Raw genomic sequence first — 20,212 nt, 5'->3', positions numbered from 1 at the left:
AAGCAAGTTTTTCATTGTTCCTATAGTTCACCAGACTTGTGCATGTGACGGTAAACTCGACTTGACTTGACATTAAATCAACAGCAGCTCTCCAACTTTGTCCTGAGTGATTACCCCAGAAGACTTCATGGCATTGTAATTGTTGCCAAGGAAGAGTTAGCACTGGTTTCTCAATCTGCCATTTCCCGCTAAGCTGCTTCTTAACTCTTAGAAGTCAAGAAGCACTTAACTTCTAATGAAGAGTTAAGAAGCAACGTAAAAGTATAATGGCACTGCTGGGCATGTTGTTGCTATTGAAACTGGTAAAAGCAGAGTCCTGTGAGAACTATGAATGTGTGTTAAAGTCATAGGTTACAACACGACATTGATAGGACACAGAGCTGGGCTGAGAAATGGCAGATGGAGTTCCATCCAGAAAAATGTGAAGTGATTCACTTTGGAAGGTCAAGTTTGAAGCCAGAATAGAGAGTTAATGGCAGGCATCTGAACAGTGTGGAAGAACTGAGGGATCTTGGGATCTGCATTGATGGATTCTTCAAAGTTGCAGCACAAGCTGATAGGGTGGATAAGAGGGTGTTGGCCTTCAGTAGTCAGGGGATTGAGTTCAAGAGCCACAAAGTAATGTTGAGGGTCTATAAAATCCTGGTTAGACCATACTTGGAGTATTGTGTTCAGTTCTGGTCACCTCTAGTCGCATCAGAAGGATGTGGAAACTTTAGAGAGGAGATTTACTAGGGACCAGGTCATGTGAGGACGGGCTGAGCGAGCTAGGGCTTTTCTCTTTGGAGCAAAAGAGGATGAGAGATGACTTGATAGAGGTGTAGAAGATGATAAGAGCCGTAAATCAAGTTGACAGTCAAAAGAGTCCCAGTGCAGAAATAGTTAATACAAAGGACCATAAACTTAAGGTGTTTGGAGGAAAGTATAGGGAGATGTCAGAGGTAAGTTTTTGCATGGAGAGTGGTGGGTGTGTGGAATGCACTGCCAGGTGTGACAAAAGCAGATATATTAGGGATATATAAGGGACTCTTAAATGGGCACATGGATGAAAGAAAAATGGAGGGGCTATGTTAGAGGTTAGATTAGTCCTGGAGTAGGCTAAAGGGTCAGCACAACATTGTGGGCTGAAGGGCCTGTGCCGTGCTGTACTTTTCTATGTTCAAAGTTCTATGTTTGTGCTCTTCCACTAACATGCTGTGTGAAAGCCTTGTGATCATTAGAGAGGAGAAGGCTGAACAATTGAACACATTTGTTATTCATTTAGACTGTGGTTGTCCCGTGCCTTATCTCTGACTTTGACCTATAGGCTTGTGACTTTTGCCACACAAACTCTGCCTGAATCTCCTCTATTACAGCTCTCCGGGATGAGGATCATAGATTCACAACAACTTTTGTCCATTTTGATTCCATTCCTACCATCAGGAAGGAAGTACAGGAGCCTCAGGTCTCACAGCACCAGCTTCAGGAACAGTTGTTACCCCTCAAGCATCAGGCTCCTGAACTGGTGTAGATAACTTCACTCACCTCAACTCTGAACACAACCTCAGACTCTAGAACTCACGATCTCAGTGTTATTTATTTATTTTTGCCAGCTCTCTTCTTTTGCACGTTGGTTATTGGTCAGTCTTTGTTTATGTACAGTTTTTCCCCATAAAGTCTACTGTATCTCTTTGTGGGCGCCATGGTGGTGTAGTGTTTAGCATAACACTGTTAACAGCTTGGGGCGGTGGAGTGCAGAATTCAATTCCGGTGTCCCCGTAAGGAAGCTTGTACGCCTTCCCGTGTGCGCACAGAATTCCTCCGGGTGCTCCGGTTTCCTGCCAAGTAGTCCAAAGACGTACCAGCTAGAGGGCTAACTGGTCATTGTAAGTTGTCTTGTGATTAGGCTAGGGTTAAATCGGTGGGTTGCTGGGCAGCCCAGCTCGGTGGGTCAGAAGGGGCTGTTCCGCGCCATTGCTCTAAATAAATAAAGTATTTTCCAGTAAACACCTGCAGGAAAATGAATCATTTTTTGATAATAAATTTATTTTGAATTTGACATTTTAAAATCGCAACCCTTTGTTTTGGTTCTGGGTCCTCCTGCCATAAGTTGAGGGTGACTCACCCATACTAAGATCTCTTGTAACTTTTATGTGACAGCTTTTCTTGAGCCAAATGGGACAGTTGGTTTCCATCCAGCTTCAGCTTCTCTGGTAATTTATATGAATGTATACAACAATGCCATGTGTGAGATTACACTCGGAATCCTGTGTGTAGTTCAGGTTGCCTGGGTTATAGGAAAAATGTCATTAAGCTGGGAAGAGTGCAGGAAGGATTCACGAGGATGTTGCCCCGACTGGAGGTTTTGACCTGTAAGGAGAGACTTTAGCCCCTTACCTAAGAAATGAGGTGCTGATGTTGGAGAGGGTCCAGAGGTGGTTCACGACAATGATCCCGGGAATTAAAGGGTTAACGTTTGAGTGTTTGATTGCTCTGGGCCCGCACTCACTAGAATCCAGAAGAATAATGGGGGTTCTCATTGAAACCCATTGAATATTGAAAGGTCTAGACCAGTGGTTCCCAACGTGGGGCGTACGCCCCACAGGGGGGTAATTTGATTTTTAAGGGGGGCAATTCCAGAATGAGTTATTAACAGTGAATTTTTTCTAGTAAGTCTGTGTGAGTATGCGTGTGTGTGCGAGTTAATACATATGTGTATATACAGTATGCATACATAAAAATACCTGTGTGTATGTACATGTGTAATTGCGTATGTACTGTATATATAGTGTATCACCATCATTGCAACCATCAAATGGCTTTCATAATTAAATTAATGAATTGACTGATGTAGGAAGGAACGAATGAACAAGTCCAAACGCGTAAGAAACTCGTACGAGGTCGCGCCAATGCTGCTTTTTGCAGTAGCTTTCGGTTCTTGGTGGTGTGAAGGTGTGTACATTGCATCATCTCTTTTAAACGGTGTATCTGTCTTTGTATGCTGTAGAAACGAATCGGCATTGTTTTATTTATTAATTATTATTATTATTTTAATATCACTTATTGTTCTTTTTTTACAATTTCTTAGTAATTTCTTCCTCAGAACTTTAACAGTCCTTTGGTTCTTTTATTTTTCTCGTTCATGAATGCCATGTTCTTTGGAAGCTTGTTTAAACCAAGTTAATGGTCTTTTAGGCTTCCTCCAGGTGAATAGGAGTTCACTTTTTGAATAATAAGAATTATATATCACCACAGGGGGCATCAGGATTTTAGAGGTGATTAGGGGCATGGCCAAAAAAAGGTTGGGAACCACTGACCTAGACAGAATTGACATGGAGAGGGTACTTCCTATATTGGGGGATTCTAGGACCAGAAGGCACAGCCTCACAATAGAGGGATGTCCTATATAGAACAGAGATAAGAAAGAATTTCTTTAGCCAGAGGGAGGTGAATCTGTGGAATTCATTGCCACAGTTGAGTATAGTTAAAGCAGAGCTTCATAGTTTCTTGATTAATCAGGACGTCAAATGTTATGGGGAGAAGGCAGGAGAATGGGGTTGAGAGGGATGATAAATCAGCCGTGATGAAATGGCAGAGTAGACTCAATGGGCCAAATGTCCTAATTCTGCTCTGATGTCCCGTGGTCTTATGGAATCTTTTCTCTGGACTGCAGGAAGCTGAGAGGATTATGAATCATGAGGGGCATAGATAAGTAGATGGCCACAGTCTATTTCACAGGGAAGGAGACTCTAAAAGTAGAATCAGAATCAGGTTTAATATCACCGGCATGTGTCGTGAAATGTGTTAACTTCGTGGCAGCAGTACATCATAAATACAGAAAAAATTTAAATAAATCAATTACAGTAAGTATATATATATGTATATTAAATAGTACATCAGAGAAAATATATATTCAAAAAGTGAGGTAGTGTCCAAGGGTTCAATGTCCATTTAGGAATCGGATGGCAGAGGGAAAGAAGCTGTTCCTGAATCGCTGAATGTGTGCCTTCAGGCTTCTGTACCTCCTACCTGATGGTAACAGTGAGAAAAGGGCATGCCCTGGGTGCTGGGCGTCCTTAATAATGGACGCTGCCTTTCTGAGACACCACTCCTTGAAGGTGTCTTGGATACTGCAGAGGCTAGTACTCATGATGGAGCTGACTAATTTTACAACTTCCTGTAGCTTCTTTCACCCCATACTAGACAGTGATGCAGCCTGTCAGAATTCTCTCCACGGTACATCTATAGAAGTTTTCAAGTGTTTTAGGTGACATGCCAAATCTCCTCAAATTCCTGATGGAATGTAGCTACAGATTTGCCTTTTTTACAGCTGCATCATTATGATGGGACCAGGTTAGATTCTCAGAATCCTCCCAGGACCTTGAAGCTGCTCACTCTCTCCACTTCTGATCCCTCTATGAGGATCAGATTGTGTTCCTTCATCTTACCCTTTCTGAAGTCCACAATCAGCTCTTTGGTCTTACTGACGTTGAATGCAAGGTTGTTGCTGTGACACCACTCCACTAGCTGGTATGTTTCATTCCTGTACACCCTCTTGTCTCCATCTGAGATTTTGCCAGGGTATATGTTTAAGGTGAGAGGGGAAAGGGAATTTTTTTAAAGGGATCTGAGGGGCAACTTTTTCCACTCAGAGGCTGGTGGGCAGCTGGGTTGAGCTGCCTGAGGACGTGGTGGAGGGCACGCTACAGGAGGAAGTTTAATTAGCTCGTGGCCTGGATTAGAGGCCTTCAATCACGGGGAGAGATTGGTGAGGCATTCTTATCCGTTATTTCATGTTTAGCCAACCTCATGATAACAGACTGCATTCTCTCCAATAAATAAGCCATGTTTTGTTTTCCTCGCAGGTTTAAAAACCATTGTGGGTGCATTGATACAGTCAGTGAGGAAGCTTGCAGACGTCATGATTCTGACAGTGTTCTGCCTCAGCGTCTTTGCCCTTATTGGCCTCCAGCTCTTCATGGGGAACCTGCGACAGAAGTGTGTGCGAGACTGGCGGATCTTCAACGGGACCACGCTGAACGAAACGGGCAACTACACCTGGCCTTGGAACGAGACGTTTAAAGAGTTTATTGACAAGAAAGGTAAGCCTGTCATCACATCTTCTTACAAAGTTCAGGGACTGTGCGTGGAATCCGAAAGCCAGGGAGTTGTAATAGCATAGGAAAGGCCATTCTGTCCTTCGAGTCTATGCCAGCTCTTTACTGAGCAACCACTAGTGAAATCAGAGCCAGAATCAGGTTTATTATTACTGACATATGTCATGAAATTTGTTGTTCTGTGGCAGTAGTACAGCACAAGACATAAGAATAATTGTAAGCTCCAACAAGAGGCAAAATATAAACAAATAGTGCAAAAAGAGAGCAAAATAGTGAGGTAGCGTTCACGGGTTCAAGGACCATTCAGAAATTTGATGGCAGAAAGGAAGAAGCTATTCAAAAAACGAATGTGCGTCTTCAGGCTCTTGTACCTCCTCCCTGGTGGTAGTAATGAGAAGAGGACGTGTCCTGGATTTGTTCATTATGATGTGCGACATGGGTGATCATATTCCTTTCGATGACCATGATTGTTCTTGGCAAATTTTTCTACAGAAGTGGTTTGCCATTGCCTTCTTCTGAGCAGTGACTTTACAGGACGGGTGACCCCAGCCATGATCAGTACTCTTCAGGGTTTGTCTGTCTGTCTTCAGTGGTTGCATAACCAGGTCTTGTGATCTGCACCGGCTGCTCATACGACCATCCACCATGTGCTCCCATGGCTTCACACAACCCTGATCAGGGGCTAAGCAGGTGCCACACCCTGCAGGCTAGCAGAGCGAATGAGCGCCTTACAGCTCCTTTGGTAGAGACATATCTCCAACCCGTCCTGGATCAAGCAACCTTAATAATGGATGTTAACCCCTCCCCACTCCCTTGCTCTCTCTTCCTGTGGCCCTGAGTATTCTGACCCAAAGTCTTTGGTTTATTTTAGAGCAGCTCCTTCATTCCCCTGAAGCCCAGCAAACATTCTAACCTGAGGTTCTGCAGATACTGGAAATCTTGAGCAACACACACAGAATGCTGGAGAAACTCAGCAGGTCAGGCAGCATCTGTGGAGGGAAATAGACAGTCGATGTTGGATGCTGAGACCCTTTGTCAGGACTGGGAAGGAGGGGGGAAATGTTAGAGGTGGTACGTGACTGAAGAAGAAGAAATCTGGCAGTAGAGGACAGTAAGAAGGAGGAACTACCATCAGGAAGCAGGTACAGGAGCCTGGAGGCACACACTCAATATTTCAGCAGGAGCTTCTTCCCTCTGCTGTCAGATTTTTAAATGAACATTGAACACATGAACACTACCAACTCTATCTCACTACTTTTTTCTCTTTTTGCACTAATTTTAACTCCTTTAATATATATATATATACACTCACTGTAATTTATTTTTTCATTATGTATTACAATGTACTGCTGCCACATAACAACAAATTTCACGACGTCTGCCAGTGATATTAAATCTGATTCTGAGGAGGGTAAGCAGACGGGGTGATGTTGAGGTTGGGGGAGGGGAGGAGAGAAGGTTCCCTTTTCCTCTACCCCACCCCCTGCCTTCCCCCTCACTTGTAAGCCTGCACATCTCCCCCTCCCCACACCTTCTTGTTCCGGCTCCTCCGCCTCCTTTCCAGTCCTGATGAACGGTGTCGGCCCGAAAAGCCGATTGTTCTATTCCCCTCCCTAGATGCTTGCTTCCTGACCGGCTGAGTTCCTCCAGCATTTTCTCTGCGCGTGGCTCACTTTAGACCTTGAAGTCGCTCACTGATTCTCATTCCAGCGTCCTGAAGCAGCGTGCCTCAGGGCCAGGCTCTGAGTTCCAGGTCATCAGAACTAGTTGGGCGTGTCGGTGGGATGAAGGTGTAAAGGGACTTTATGGGGGACGCTGAGTGAGTGTGACCAACACAAAATAACGTGGGAAAATGCACAATTATCAACAGTGTTGTGAGGTTGGGGAAGAGTCAAAATCTTGGCCCTTCAGGTCTGTTGTGGGCAGTTTTAATTTGAAATTCTAAGTAGACAGGTTCATGCAGTCCTGGTAGTGTATTGTTGTGACATTGTAGACAGTTCAACAGACTCTTGTATAAAAAGAGAGTTAAAATCTTTTCCCCATGATATGAAAAGCAAGAGGGCTCTTGTCCAGGGGACAGGTTTGAGATGAAAGGAAGGAGATTTGAGAGGAAGGTTTTTTTTTACACAAACAAGTGGTTAATATCTGGAACTCGCTTCCAGAGGAGGGGATGGAAGCGGTTACAATCACTCTGTTTAAGAGACATTTAGACGGGCAAGGCATAGAACAGAAGCTCCCGACCTGGGTCCATGGACCCCTCGGTTAATGGTAGTGGTCCGTGGACCCCTCTGGCATAGAGGGATAGATGGGATAGACATGGATGAGTGGGCTGAAGGGCTCGTTTCTGTGCTGCATGACTCAATGACTCTCTAATTACCTCATCCAAATGTTTGGATTGCTGAACAAACAGAATGCTTGCCTGAAATAAAATCTCATATTTACAAAGGGCTTTCCTGTTGCAAGGTAACCAAGCAGATAGATGACTCTTTTTAAAATTCCCTTCTGTAAAATGGGTGCCACTGGTAAGACTGATGTTCATGGCTGCCATTGAGAAGGTGGTGTTGAGTGGCAATGGCTTCCTTAGGTGAATTGCTTTGCTTGGCCATTACAGAGGGCTCAGGAGTCACTAACCTCGCTATGAGGCTGGAGTCCAGTGCCGAGCCTTGGGGCATTAGTGAATCAGATGCATATTTAGAAACTCCAGCAGATTCACATTCACATTTAAGGTAAATTTGATTGCCATTTATTTTATTTGGACATACAGCGTGAAACAGGCCCTTCGATTTCCAATGAGTTACTAGCCTGTATGTGGGAGGAAACCGGAGCACCCGGAGGAAACCCATGTGGTTCACACGGGGAGAACGTACAAACTCCTTACAGGCGGTGCTGGAATTGAACTCTGAACTCCGGAATGCCCTGAGCTGTAATAGCATCGTGTTAGCCACTGCGCTACCGTGATGCCCCATTATTGACACATGTACAAAAGTACTCCTCCAAGAGGACCACAGCCTTGTCATGGTTTGGAGGCTTGCGTACCTCGATGACTCGGAAATCTGTGCCGGCTGGAATCAAGGCTTTATGCTTTGGCTTTTAGTAGGGTCACCCATGCCAAACAGGTCAAAGGGTAGAGGCCAGAGTAAAAGAGTGGTTTAAAGATTGTCCAGGTTTGTGGGTTCAGCTCAGGGCCAACAGACAAAAACTATAATGGAAACAGCGATGAAGAATCTTTCTACGTCTGTGTACAACAGTATGGCCAAGGACAGACAGATGAAGCACATTCATCGCTACCCTAAATTCCAGCAGGTGTAACGGGCAACCAGTAAGCACCAAAAGTACAGTGGCGAAACGTTGCCTGCCTCCTATACAGTTCATTTCAACAGGTCATTGAGGCACAGTAACAGAATGCAGAATAAAGTGTTACCGTTCCGGAGAGAGTGCAGTGCAGGTAGACAATAATGTGAAAGACCATGATGAGGTAGATTGTGTTTATTTATCATATGAGGGGACTGATCAATAGTGGAGCTAGGAGCTGTCCTTGAACTGATGGTACAGGCTTTTGCATCTACTCTCAAACAAAGATGGTTGTTTTTTAAAAATTCTACATTGCTTAATTACCAATTAATTCAATTGCACAACTGTGCTGATTGGATTTAAACTCCTGTCCCTGGACGTTAGGGTTACTATTTCTGTAACATATCCAAGCCCCTACCTTGTGGTCTGTGCTCCAAAGGCCTTCTATATCTGCGATAATAGCCTGGTCCAGAAGATTAATGCAACAGGCGAGCTACTTGAATCAAAAGTGGTCTTGGCGAGAGGAAGCAGGGGTTAGTGGTGGTGAGGGTGGGGGTGGTTTCTGACCGGAAGTCTGTGACTAATGGTGCACCATAGGGATTGATGTTAGGACCTTCACTGTTTGTAATATGTAGCAATAACTTGATGTAAATGTAAAAGGAATGATTAAATAAGTTTGTAGATGACCTTAAAATGATGGGTGTTACAGAAGGTGAGGAAGGCTGTCTAAGGCTATATTAGGATATACACTCAGTACACAGTTTCTTAGATACACCTGTAAACCTGCTCGTTAATGCAAATATCTAATCAGCCAATCATGTGGCAGAAACTCTGCATAAAAGCATGTAGACATGGTCAAGAGGTTCAGTTGTTGTTTAAACCAAACATCAGACGGTTGGTGCCAATCAGGGTGAATCTGAGAGACAGCTGATCTCCTGGGATTTTCACGCCGAACAGTCTCTAGGGAATGGTGCAAGAAACAGAAACCATACTTTTACTTCCCCTAATGACCCTGTCTGTCTGTTTGTTTTTATCCTGTTTGTTCTGTTATTGGCAAAACAATAAAAATAAAGTTTTAAGAAAAAACTTCGCTTGACTTGACTAGACCAGATGAAAAGTTGAGCTGAACATTGGCAGATGGAAGTTAATCCTGACATGTGTAAGGTCATGAGCTTTGGGTAGAACGTAACTGTACAAGTATATCAGGGCATCAAGGAACTAAGGTGAACAGAGAGCACTTGGAGTTCAAGTCCATAATTTCCTGAAAGTAGGACAAGAAGGTGGTGAAGAAAGCATATAGCACACTTGCCCTCATAGGTCAGGGGACAAAATATAAGAGATAGGATTTCAGATTACAATTTTGCATTAACACTGATCACACAACACTTTAGAGTACCATGTGCCTTTCCGGTCAGCACACTATAGGAGGGATGTGTTTGCACTGGAGAGAGTCCATAAGACCACCTGACATGGGACAGTCTGCTCCACTATTCCATCACGGCTAATTCATTATCCCTCTCAACCCCATTTCCCTGACTTCTCCCCTGATTAATCAAGAACCTATCGACCTCCACCTTAAATATACCCAAAGACTTGGCCTGTACAGCCAACTATGGTAATAAATTCCACGGATTCATCACCTTCTGGCTAAAGACTTTTTTCCTCATCTTTGTTCTAAATGGACGTCCCTCTATTCTGAGCTGTGTCCTCCGGTCTTTAACTCCCACTATAGGAAACATCCTCTCCACATCCACTCTATCTAAGCCTTATAGGTTTCACTAGGTCTCAATGAGATCCCCCCCCCCCCCCCCCATTCTTGTAAACTCCAGTCAGTACAGGCCTAGAGCCATCAAATGCTCCTCATATGTTAACCCTTTCATTCCTGGGGTCATTCTCATAAACCTCCTCTGGACCTGCTGCATTGCCAACACATCTTTTCTTAGATAGGGTTCCAAAACTGCTCACAATACTCCAAGTGCGATCTGATCAATGCTTTAAAAAGCCTCAGCATTACATCCTTGCCATTGTATTCTAGTCCTCTCAAACCAAATCTAACATTGCATTTCCTTCCTCTACACCAACTCAGTCTGCAGTTGTTGTCTGGATTGGAAGATTTCAGTTAACAGAAGGGTTGGATAGGGTGGGTTTGCTTTTCCTGGAGCAAAAGGATCTGAGGGATGGGCATAACAGAGTTTCTCGGAGGAAGTTGACAGGATGATTTCAGGAATGAAGGGGTTAACATATGAGGAGTGTTTGGCAGCTTTGGGCCTGTACTCACTGCAATTTAGAAGAATGCAAGATGATTTCATTGAAACCTACTAGACTGGGTGGATGTGGAGAGGATGTTTCCTATGATGGGGGTGTCCAGAACTATAGGGCACAGCCTCAGAATTGAGGGGTGACCTTTTAGAACAGAGGTAAGGAGGAATTATTTTTTAGCCAGAGAGTAGTGAATCTGTGGAATTCTCTGCCACAAATTGTGTGGAGGCCAAGTCCATGGAAGTTGATAGTTTCCTGGATAGTTCAAGGATATGGCACGAAGGCAGTGGATGGGGTTGAGTGGGATCTGGGATCAGCCATGATGGAATAGCAGAGCAGACTCGATGGGCTGATTGGCCAGATTCTTCTCCTCTGTCTTCTGGTTATGAGAGGACTTGATAGGGTAGATAAGATAGAAACATCCATTCTAATACTGAAAGGCCTGGACAGAGTGCACATGGAGAGGATGTTTCCATTAGCAGGAGAGTCTAGGGCACTGTCTCAGAAGAATGGGATGTTGCCTTAAAGGAGGAATTTCTTTAGCCAGCTGGCCATGAGTCTTTGGAATTTGTTGCCACGTGTCGCTGGTAAGTTATTGGTGTATTTGAGGTAGAGATTGACAGATTATTGGTTGGTAAGGAGAAAACAGGAAAATGGGGTTTAACCAATTGTTGGGCCAAATGGTTTAAACAAGATTGCTTAGGTTGAAGGTGAGAGGAAGGAGATTCAAAGGGGATCTGAGGGATTTTACTCAGTGAGTGGTTGATAGCCGAATATGGTGCTAGAGGAGGTGGTGGAATCAAATCTATTGTATAGGAGACATTTAGCCAGGCAAGGTGTAAAGGGATATGCAAATGCAGACAAATGGGATTAGTGTAATGGGTAAAAAGATCAGCAGTGTCACGATGGGCCGAAGGGCCTGTTTTTGTACTCTATGATTCTGTTTGCCTCCAGTTAACACTGAAGGAGATCTGCACATGTTGTGCCCAATAACAGTGTCGTGGTCTGTGGAGTCACTGTGTCACCAGTCTCCAGGATTAACCTCGAGGGTCAGCGGTTCTAAATATCAAAACCTTCAATATGTGAGGAGGTACCTAATGCCCCTTGTTGTCACATAACATTACAAGTTGAAAATTAACAAGTGCCTGCACTCAAAATATTCTCTGGTGTACCTTGTTCTACTGGCAGAGCCTCCAGCAAGGTTCACCAGCAAAATGCACTGGTCTTGTTGCTTCATTATAGGAAGGATGTGTTCGCTTCTGAGAGGATGAAGTGCAGACTTACCAAGATGCTGCCTGGACTAAAGGGCATGTCTTATGAGAATAGGCTGAACGAAGTTAGGGCTTTTCTCTTTGGAGTGAAGGGGGATGAGAGGTGACTTGATGGGTGTGTACAAGTTGATAAGAGGCATAGATTAAGACAACAGTCCTAGGGTAGAAATGATTAATACAACAGGGCATAATTTTACAGTAATTGGAGAAAAGTAAAGGGGGATATCAGAGATAAGTTTGGTTTACACAGAGAGTGGTGGGTACATGGAATGCACTGCCAGAAGTGGTGGCAGATGTAGATACAATAAGAGGCATTTAAGAAACTCTTAGATTGGCACATGGATGACAGAAAAATGGAGGGCTATGTAGGAGGGAAGGGTTAGATTGATCTTAGAATAGGGGTAAAAGATCAGCAACATTGTGGGCCAAAGGGCCTGAACAGTGCTGTTCTATGTTCGAAAATCCCTTGTGAATAAGGTTGCACTACTGAAGATTGGATCCCTTTGTATGAAGGGCCTGCTTCTGGGGGTGTGGGGCTATGGTTAGGTGGAAGGAAAATAGTAGGAAAAGAGGGGGATAGATCAGATAGGTCACCTGTGTCGTCACTTTCAGGGAACTATGAACCTGGACCTCTAGGTCTCTCTGTTCGTTAACAGTGCCCCATCATACTCCACTCCTATTTCACTTCCCAAAATGCATCCCCTTACAACCATCAGATTTAAATCCCATCTGCTAACACTCTGCACATCTTTCCATGGCTTACATCCTGTTGTAGCCCGAGACAAACTCTCCTGGAGGGAGAGAGGGGCGGGGCATGGTAGTGCAATGGCTAGCACAAGGCTTTACAGGACCAGCGACCCGGGTTCAATTCCATCCACTGTCTCCCCATAACTGCGCGAGTTTCCTCCGGGTGCTCTGGTTTCCACCCACAGTCCAAAGACGTACCACTTGGTAGGTTAATTGGGCATTGTAAGTTGTCCTGTGATTAGGCTTGGATGAAATCAGGGGATTGCTGGCTGGCATGGTTATAGAAGGGCTGGAAGAGCCTACTCTGAGTTACATCTCAATAAATGAAAGAGATTAGGATACCGAGGGGTGGGAGGAATGGAGGGATTGTCGAATGTGGGGAGCGAAATGATGGGACAGAGGTTGTGGAGTCTGGGAAGGGGGCAGGGGAAAAGGGGGATAAAGGGGAGGATGGAGATGCAGTGGATGGCCCTGGAAAGAAGGGAATGTAACAGTAGAGGAGGAGGAAGAAAGGTTTGCAAAGGGGATTGCTTTGTCTCTCTCTCTCTCTCTCTCTCTCTCTCTCTCTCTCTCTCTCTCAGTGTGAAGTGTCCTCGCCCGTGCCTGGGCTATTTTTGGCCACACTCTCAGCACAATGAGATCTTTGGCACCTTTCCTGACATTTCAGTGACATGGAATGCTGCAACAGGGAAGCATTTGTGTTCTGGAGAGATCCAGGGTTTGGGGGGGGGGGGGGGCAGGGCAATGGGTTGCTGTGGGTAGAGGCAGGGAGATTGAGAGAACGGTGCCAAGATCAGAAAGTAGTCACCTTCAGCAAAACCTTCATCCACAAAGAAACGTTTAGCCCATCTGGTCCGTACTGAGTATTTTTCCCATCTAAGCATGTTCCATTTGCCTGCGTTTGGCCCATAACCCTCTAAGCCATTCCACTCCATGTACCTGTCCAAGAGCCTTTGACAAGGTGTGATGGACCTGCCTCAACCATTTCCTCTGGCAGCACATTCCATATACGGATCAACCTCTGGCTAGAAAATTTTCCCCTCGTGTTCTGATGAAATCTTTCTTCTCTCCCCCTAAATCTATGCCCTCTGGTTCTTGATTTCTCAATGCTGAGGAAAAGAGTATGCATTCACCCTGTCTACATGCCTCATGATTTTATATGAATTTATAATATTAAAAGTAGATGGTGAGGTGGAGATCCATCTCTACCAAAGGAGGTATAAGGCCCTCCCTTCCCTCCGTTAGTCTGCAGGTCACCCTTGGGCAAGGTGTACCACCTGCTTACTTCCCCCCCCCCCCCCCCCCAATGATCTGGGTCACATGAAGCCATGGGAGCAGGTGGTGGATGGTCGTATGAGCAGCCGGTGCAGATCACAAGTCCTGGTTATGCGACCACTGATGCCAGGCAGACAACCTCTGAAGAGTATTGATAATGGCTGGGGTCGCCCGTCTTGTAAAGACACTGTCTAGAAGAAGGCAATGGCAAAACACTTCAGTAGAAAGATTTGCCAGGAGCAATCACAGTCACCATGATCACCTACATCACATGACGCAGCACATAATGATGATGAATATCAGACAACCTGGGACTGGCCTTAGTTGCTTCGGGCGAAGGTCCCTCTGCATGTTGTCTGCCCTACACTTCCTGGGCTAGCAGAGGGATGGAAGGCCTTACACCTCCATGTACACCACACCTCCTAGGCTACTGGCTGAAAAATCCCAAAGAAAGAATGACATTGTTTCTGTAGCCCTGCCTCAGACAGGGACAGAAATGGGGTGGGCTCCAATATACCCTTCTTGTTCCAGTGTAATGGAGCCAAGATGTAAAGTGTATGTGGGCTAAACAGGTTCCCTCCAAAACACAGGGGCTCCATCCTTTCCTGTGCATGGAGTCAACATGCCTCACCAGTGAGGGACCTTGAAAAATGTGAGGACAGCATAAACCAGGCAAATTTGCTGGAGCATGTTGATGTTAAGAAAGAGGATGTGCTGGGATGTTTGAAAATTATTAGGATAGTTAAGTCCCTGGGGCTGGGTGCGATTTGCCCAAGTTACTATGGAAAATGAGGGAAGAGATTGCTGCCTTAGGCAATGATTTTTCTCTCCACACTGGAGTAGTACTGGAAGATTAAAGGATGGCAAACGTTATTCCTTTGTTCAAGAAAAGTAATAGGGATAATTCTGGGAATTGTAGATCAGTGGTGGGCAAACTGTTGGGGAGGATTCTTTAAGAGACAGGATTTATGAATATTTAGAGAGACATTGTCTGATTAGAGACTGTAGCATGGCTTTGTGAGGGACGGATCATGTCTCACAAGTCTGAATGAATTCTTTGAGGAATTCACAAAACAAATTGATGAAGGTAGAGGAAGGTCTGTGCTGTACATGGATTATAGTTAGGCATTTGGCAAGGTTGCTTCATTCAGAAAAGAGGCACAGGATCCATGGAAACTTGGCTGCATGGATTCAAAACTGGCTTGCACACAGAAGGCAGAGGGGGATAGTAGAGGTAGTGAGTTTTACCTGGAGGTGGTGGCCAGTGGTGTTCCTCAGGGACCTGTTCTGGGACTCCTGCTTTTCGTCATTTTTATAAATGACTTAGATGAGGAAGTGGAAGAGGTGGGCTGGTAGGTTTACAGATGACCCGAAGGTCGGTAGTGGTGTGGATAGTGTAGAATATTGCCACAGGTTACAACAGGACACTGATAAGGATGCAGAGCTGGGCTGAGAAGTGGAAGATGGAGTTCAACCCAAGAAAGTGCAAAGTGATTCACTTTAGAAGGTCAAAGTTGAAGGCAGAGTACAAGGGTAAAGGCAGAATTCTTAACAGGGTGGAGGAACAGAGGGATCTCAGGGTCCACGTCCATAGATCCCTCAAAGTTGCAGCACAAGTTGATAGGGTGGTTAAGAAAGTGTATGGTGTGTTAGGTTGTTAGGATTTTGTTAGGTTGGGGGACTGAGTTCAAGAGCTGCGGGGTAATGTTGCAGCTCTATAAAACTCTGGTTAGACCACAGTTATAGTATTGTGTTCAGATCTGATCACCTCATTATTGAAAGGATGTAGAAGCTTTAGAGAGGGTGCAGCGGAGATTTACCTGGATGCTGGCTGGATTAGAGAGCATGTCTTACGATGATAGGTTGAGTCAGCTGGGGCTTTTCTCTTTGGAGCAAAGGAATATAAGAGGTGACTTGATAGAGATGTAAAGATGATAGGAGGCATTTATAGAGTGGACAACCAGCTCAATTTTCCCAGGGCAAAGATGTCTAATATGAGAGGGCATACTTTTAAGATGATTGGACGAAAGTCAGAAGTAGGTTCTTTTACACAGAGAGTGGTGGGTGCATGAGGAATGTGGTAGAGGCATTAGGGACATTTCAGCGACCTTTAGACAAGCACACGGATGAAAGAAAAATGGAGGGCTATGTAGGAAGGAAGGGTTAGATTGATCTTTGAGTTAGTTAGGAGGTTGGCACAACATCGTGGGCTGAAGAGCATGCACTATATGCTGTAATGCTGTGTGCTCCAATTAACAAGGCAGGCCCCAGTCCTGAAGGAAGTGTGGTCAGCTGGCTGGGGAGGGGATCGGTGGGGGGGTGGGCGTGACTAGGAGGCCTGACTGACACAGGAGGACTAATGTGCAAAGCTCTAACTCCTGCCGAGCACAAAGGTCACCGCGGTTCATATCTAACCCGTGGGGGGAGGGGTAAGAAAATAGGCATGGCTGATTCATGTACAGTGCCAGTGTTGTGATTAACAGCCTGACCACCAAATCCAATCCCAGAGGCCTACACTCCAATCCAACGCGTTTCCCACGTTGAAAGGATTCTCCACTGTTTTCAGCATGATCAGCCCTGGCTTGATCATGGCTATTGATTTCAGCTGAATAATTGCAGAAGAATGTGCCTTTAATCAGAGGATATAAATAAGCACTCCAACCCACACAGACTAGCGGCAGATGATGCATGCTCACCCATCGGTAAAGCTGTGCGATAAATCAATGGATTATGGCTTAAATTGGAGCCTTATCAAAATGCCCCTAATCTATTTCCGTAGCTTACATGCTCCCTGGGAAGAAATATCACAATATTGTGATTATCCCAATATTGCAAATGCTGACAATCCTTTCAGTTCGTTCAAGGACAAAGTGCTGATGACGTGATCTTCCCAGTCACCAGAGTTGCTGGTGGCAAGGGGAGGGGGTGGTGTTGGAAAGGTATCGATTACATGGATGCACATGTCAACCATTTGTTGCACTGTAGTCTTTAAGAATGTACTTCTGGTTGGCAGTTTGCAGGATAGATGGGGGCCATTCGGCCTATTGTGTTCTTGGCCAGCCAAAGGTACACACTTAGTTCATCCTGCTCCCGAGCTCTCAGCCTATAGATCTGCAGGTCGTGGCTCTTCAAGGTGCCTGCCTGTCTCTACCGCTGCCCGAATTCCAAACCCCGCGGTTCGCTGAGTCCAGCGTGCTCAGACTATTCACCACGTTAAAGGTTCTATATGAATGCAAAATGTTGTTGTTACTGCAAATATCCTTTAGAGCAGGGGCTCCCAACCTGGGATCCACAGACCCCCTTGCTTACTAGTATTGGTACTGACCGACTACCCATTACGCTGTTGGCATTTAGATCAGCGGTGAAGGTCCTCCATCCCTGGTACTGATCATGTCAGTAGCTTCCTCTCGGTTTTCACTACTGTCAGTCATTCAACCTGTAAATTAACCTTCTGGGGGTCTTGCAAAGTCCCTCTGCACCTCTGATGTTTGAACCTTCTCCCCATTCAGATAATAGTCTACACTATTGTTCCTTTTATCAAAGTGCATTATCATACATTTCCCAACACTGTATTCCACCTGCTGCTTTTTGCCCAGTCTTTCTGCTGTGTAAGTCCTGCTGCCATTGCATTGCTTCCTCAGTACTATCTACCCCTCCATCTGTATTCATATCATCCGCAAACTTTGTCACAGAGTCATCAATTCCATTATCCAAGTCACTGACAAACAATGGGAAAAGTAGCGGTCCCACACTGACCTCTGAGGAGCATCACTAGTCACCAGCAGCCAACCAGAAAAGGCCCCCTTTATTCCCACTCACTGCCTCCTGCCTGTCAGCCATTCCTCTATCCATGCCAGAATCTTTCCTGTAACTCACTGGAATTTTACCTTATTAAGCAGCCTTGTATGCAGCACCTTATCAAACACCTTCTGAAAATCCAAGTAAATGATGTCCACTGCCTCTTCTTTGTTCATTCACCCTGCTTGTTATTTCCTCGAAGAGCTCTGACAGATTTGTCAGGCGAGATTTCCCTTTACAGAAACCATGCTGATTTTGACCTATTTTATCATTAGTCTCCAAGTACCTCAAAACCTCATCCTTAATGACAGACTCCAGCTCTTTCCCAACCACTGAGGTTCGGCTATAATTTCCTCTCTTTTGCCTTCCGCCCTTCTTAAAGAGTGGAGTGACACTTGCAATTTTCCAGTCCTCCAGGTCATTGAGGCACGCAAGCCTCCAAGCTCTACAACAAGGTTGTGGTCCTCTTGGAGGAATAGTATTTGTCCATGGCATAAAAAGAAAGATTGGGGAGCCCTGCTTTAGAGTCAGAGAGAGTCATGGAGCAGCACAGCACAGATACAGCCCCCTTCGGGCCAAACCATGTTGTCCGCTATCTAGTCCCAAATTGGCCCGTGTTCCTCCAGGCCCCAGCCATGTGCGTATTAAATAAAATCATTATGTTCTGCTCCACCATTTGGTTTGCAAAAGGACCAAATAATCAGATTTGAAAATAAAAATCAAAGATGCTTTTTTCTTGCCCTCTGTAATATAGTGCACTAATATTATCTTTGTTAATATTTAGAGAACCACTTCCTTATTGAAGGACAAAAGGATGCCTTACTTTGTGGAAACAACACAGATGCTGGGTAAGTGGAATGCTCACATAATATTCAAGGCAGTGTGCAGAGGCGGGTCCAGGACAAGCTTCTCCTGCTGTCAGCCATTGTGACTCCCGAACTGAAACACTCAGCAGGTCAGGCAGTGTCTGTGGAAAGAGAAACAGAGTTAATGCTTCAAGTCACCTTCTATCTCTGTTCTGTGTTCTTTTTTGTTTTGAAATGCTGATTTTCTTTCTCATTCCCAGTTCTGATGACAAATATTTAACCTCAAAGTTCAAAATACGTTTATCACCAAAGAATGTATATATTAAATTACCTTGAGATTTGTCTCTTTGCAGGCAGCCATGAAACAAGAAACCCAAAAAGGCCCATTTAAAAACGACTAAATGTGCAGAGAGAGGGAAATACACACTGATCGTACAAGCAGTAAAAGCAAGCAACAGCATTCAGAACGAAAATGTCAACAAAATAGAGAGAGTACAGAGGAGATTTACTAGAATGTTACCTTGGTTTCAGCACCTAAGTTACAGAGAAAGGTTGAACAAGTTAGGTCTTTATTCTTTGGAGTGTAGAAGGTTGAGGGGGGACTTGATAGAGGTATTTAAAATTATGAGGGGGATAGATAGAGTTGACGTGGATAGGCTTTTTCCATTGAGAGTAGGGGAGATTCAAACAAGAGGACATGAGTTGAGAGTTAGGGGGCAAAAGTTTAAGGGTAAAACAAGGGGGAACTTCTTTACTTAGAGAGTGGTAGCTGTGTGGAACGAGCTTCCAATAAAAGTGGTAGAGGCAAGTTCGATTTTGTCATTTAAAAAAAAAATTGGATAGGTATATGGACAGGAAAGGAATGGAGGGTTATGGGCTGAGTACAGGTAGGTGGGACTAGGTGAGAGTAAGCGTTCGGCAGGGACTAGAAGGGCAGAGATGGTCTGTTTCCGTGCTGTAATTGTTATATGGAAAGCGAGTCCATAGAACTGAAGCCCCGAGCAGCCAGAGCAGGCCTACAGCCTCAGCCTCTGTTCATCACACAGAGGGGCACTGAAATGTTACCTACATTTCTCCCTCCATAGATGCTGTCTGACCAGCTGAGTATTCTGTGCATTTTCCGTTTATATTACAGACTTCTAGCAACTACATTTTTTGATGGATTTTAATTTCCAGCTGTCAATACAATATGAGTAAGGTGGTGGGTTTTGGGAAGAAAATGATGTGGTTTAAGCAGACCAGATGTTCAAAGTTCTAAGTGAATTTATTATCGAAGTATATGCATGTCACCTTATACAACCCTGAGATTCATTCTCTAGCAGGCAAACTCAATAAATCTATAATAGAATAATAACCATAGCAGAATCAGTGAAAGACTGCCACTCAACCAGCATGCAAAAGACAACAAACTGTGCAAATACAAAAAGAGCAAAGTAATAAGAATAAATAAATAAACAATAAATATTGAGAGCATGAGATGAAGAGTCCTTGAAAGTGAGTCCATGGGTTGTGGGAACATTTCAATGATGGAGCGAGTGAAGCTGAGTGAACCTCTGGTTGAAGAACCTGATGGTTAAGTGGTAGTAACTATACCTGAACCCGGTGGTGTGAGTCCCGAGGATCCTGTACCTTCATCCTGATGGCAGCAGTGAGATGAGGGCATCTCTGA

At 44.7% G+C, this 20,212-nt stretch overlaps 1 protein-coding gene across 4 annotated transcripts in view; it reads left to right on the top strand.

Moving 5' to 3' along the window:
- scn5lab (sodium channel, voltage gated, type V-like, alpha b) overlaps positions 1-20,212 on the top strand; it is a 583,358-nt gene that overhangs the window by 299,317 nt on the left and 263,829 nt on the right. For all 4 annotated transcript variants that reach the window (XM_073054976.1, XM_073054978.1, XM_073054975.1 and 1 more), the window contains 2 exons: positions 4,845-5,081; positions 18,522-18,585. In XM_073054976.1, coding sequence (XP_072911077.1) covers positions 4,845-5,081; positions 18,522-18,585 — 301 coding nt within the window. The remainder of the gene's footprint in view (positions 1-4,844; positions 5,082-18,521; positions 18,586-20,212) is intronic.

The sequence above is a fragment of the Hemitrygon akajei genome, chromosome 8, assembly GCF_048418815.1.
Source record: "Hemitrygon akajei chromosome 8, sHemAka1.3, whole genome shotgun sequence".
NCBI lineage: Eukaryota > Metazoa > Chordata > Chondrichthyes > Myliobatiformes > Dasyatidae > Hemitrygon > Hemitrygon akajei.
This window is presented reverse-complemented; position numbering and strand designations above follow the sequence as displayed.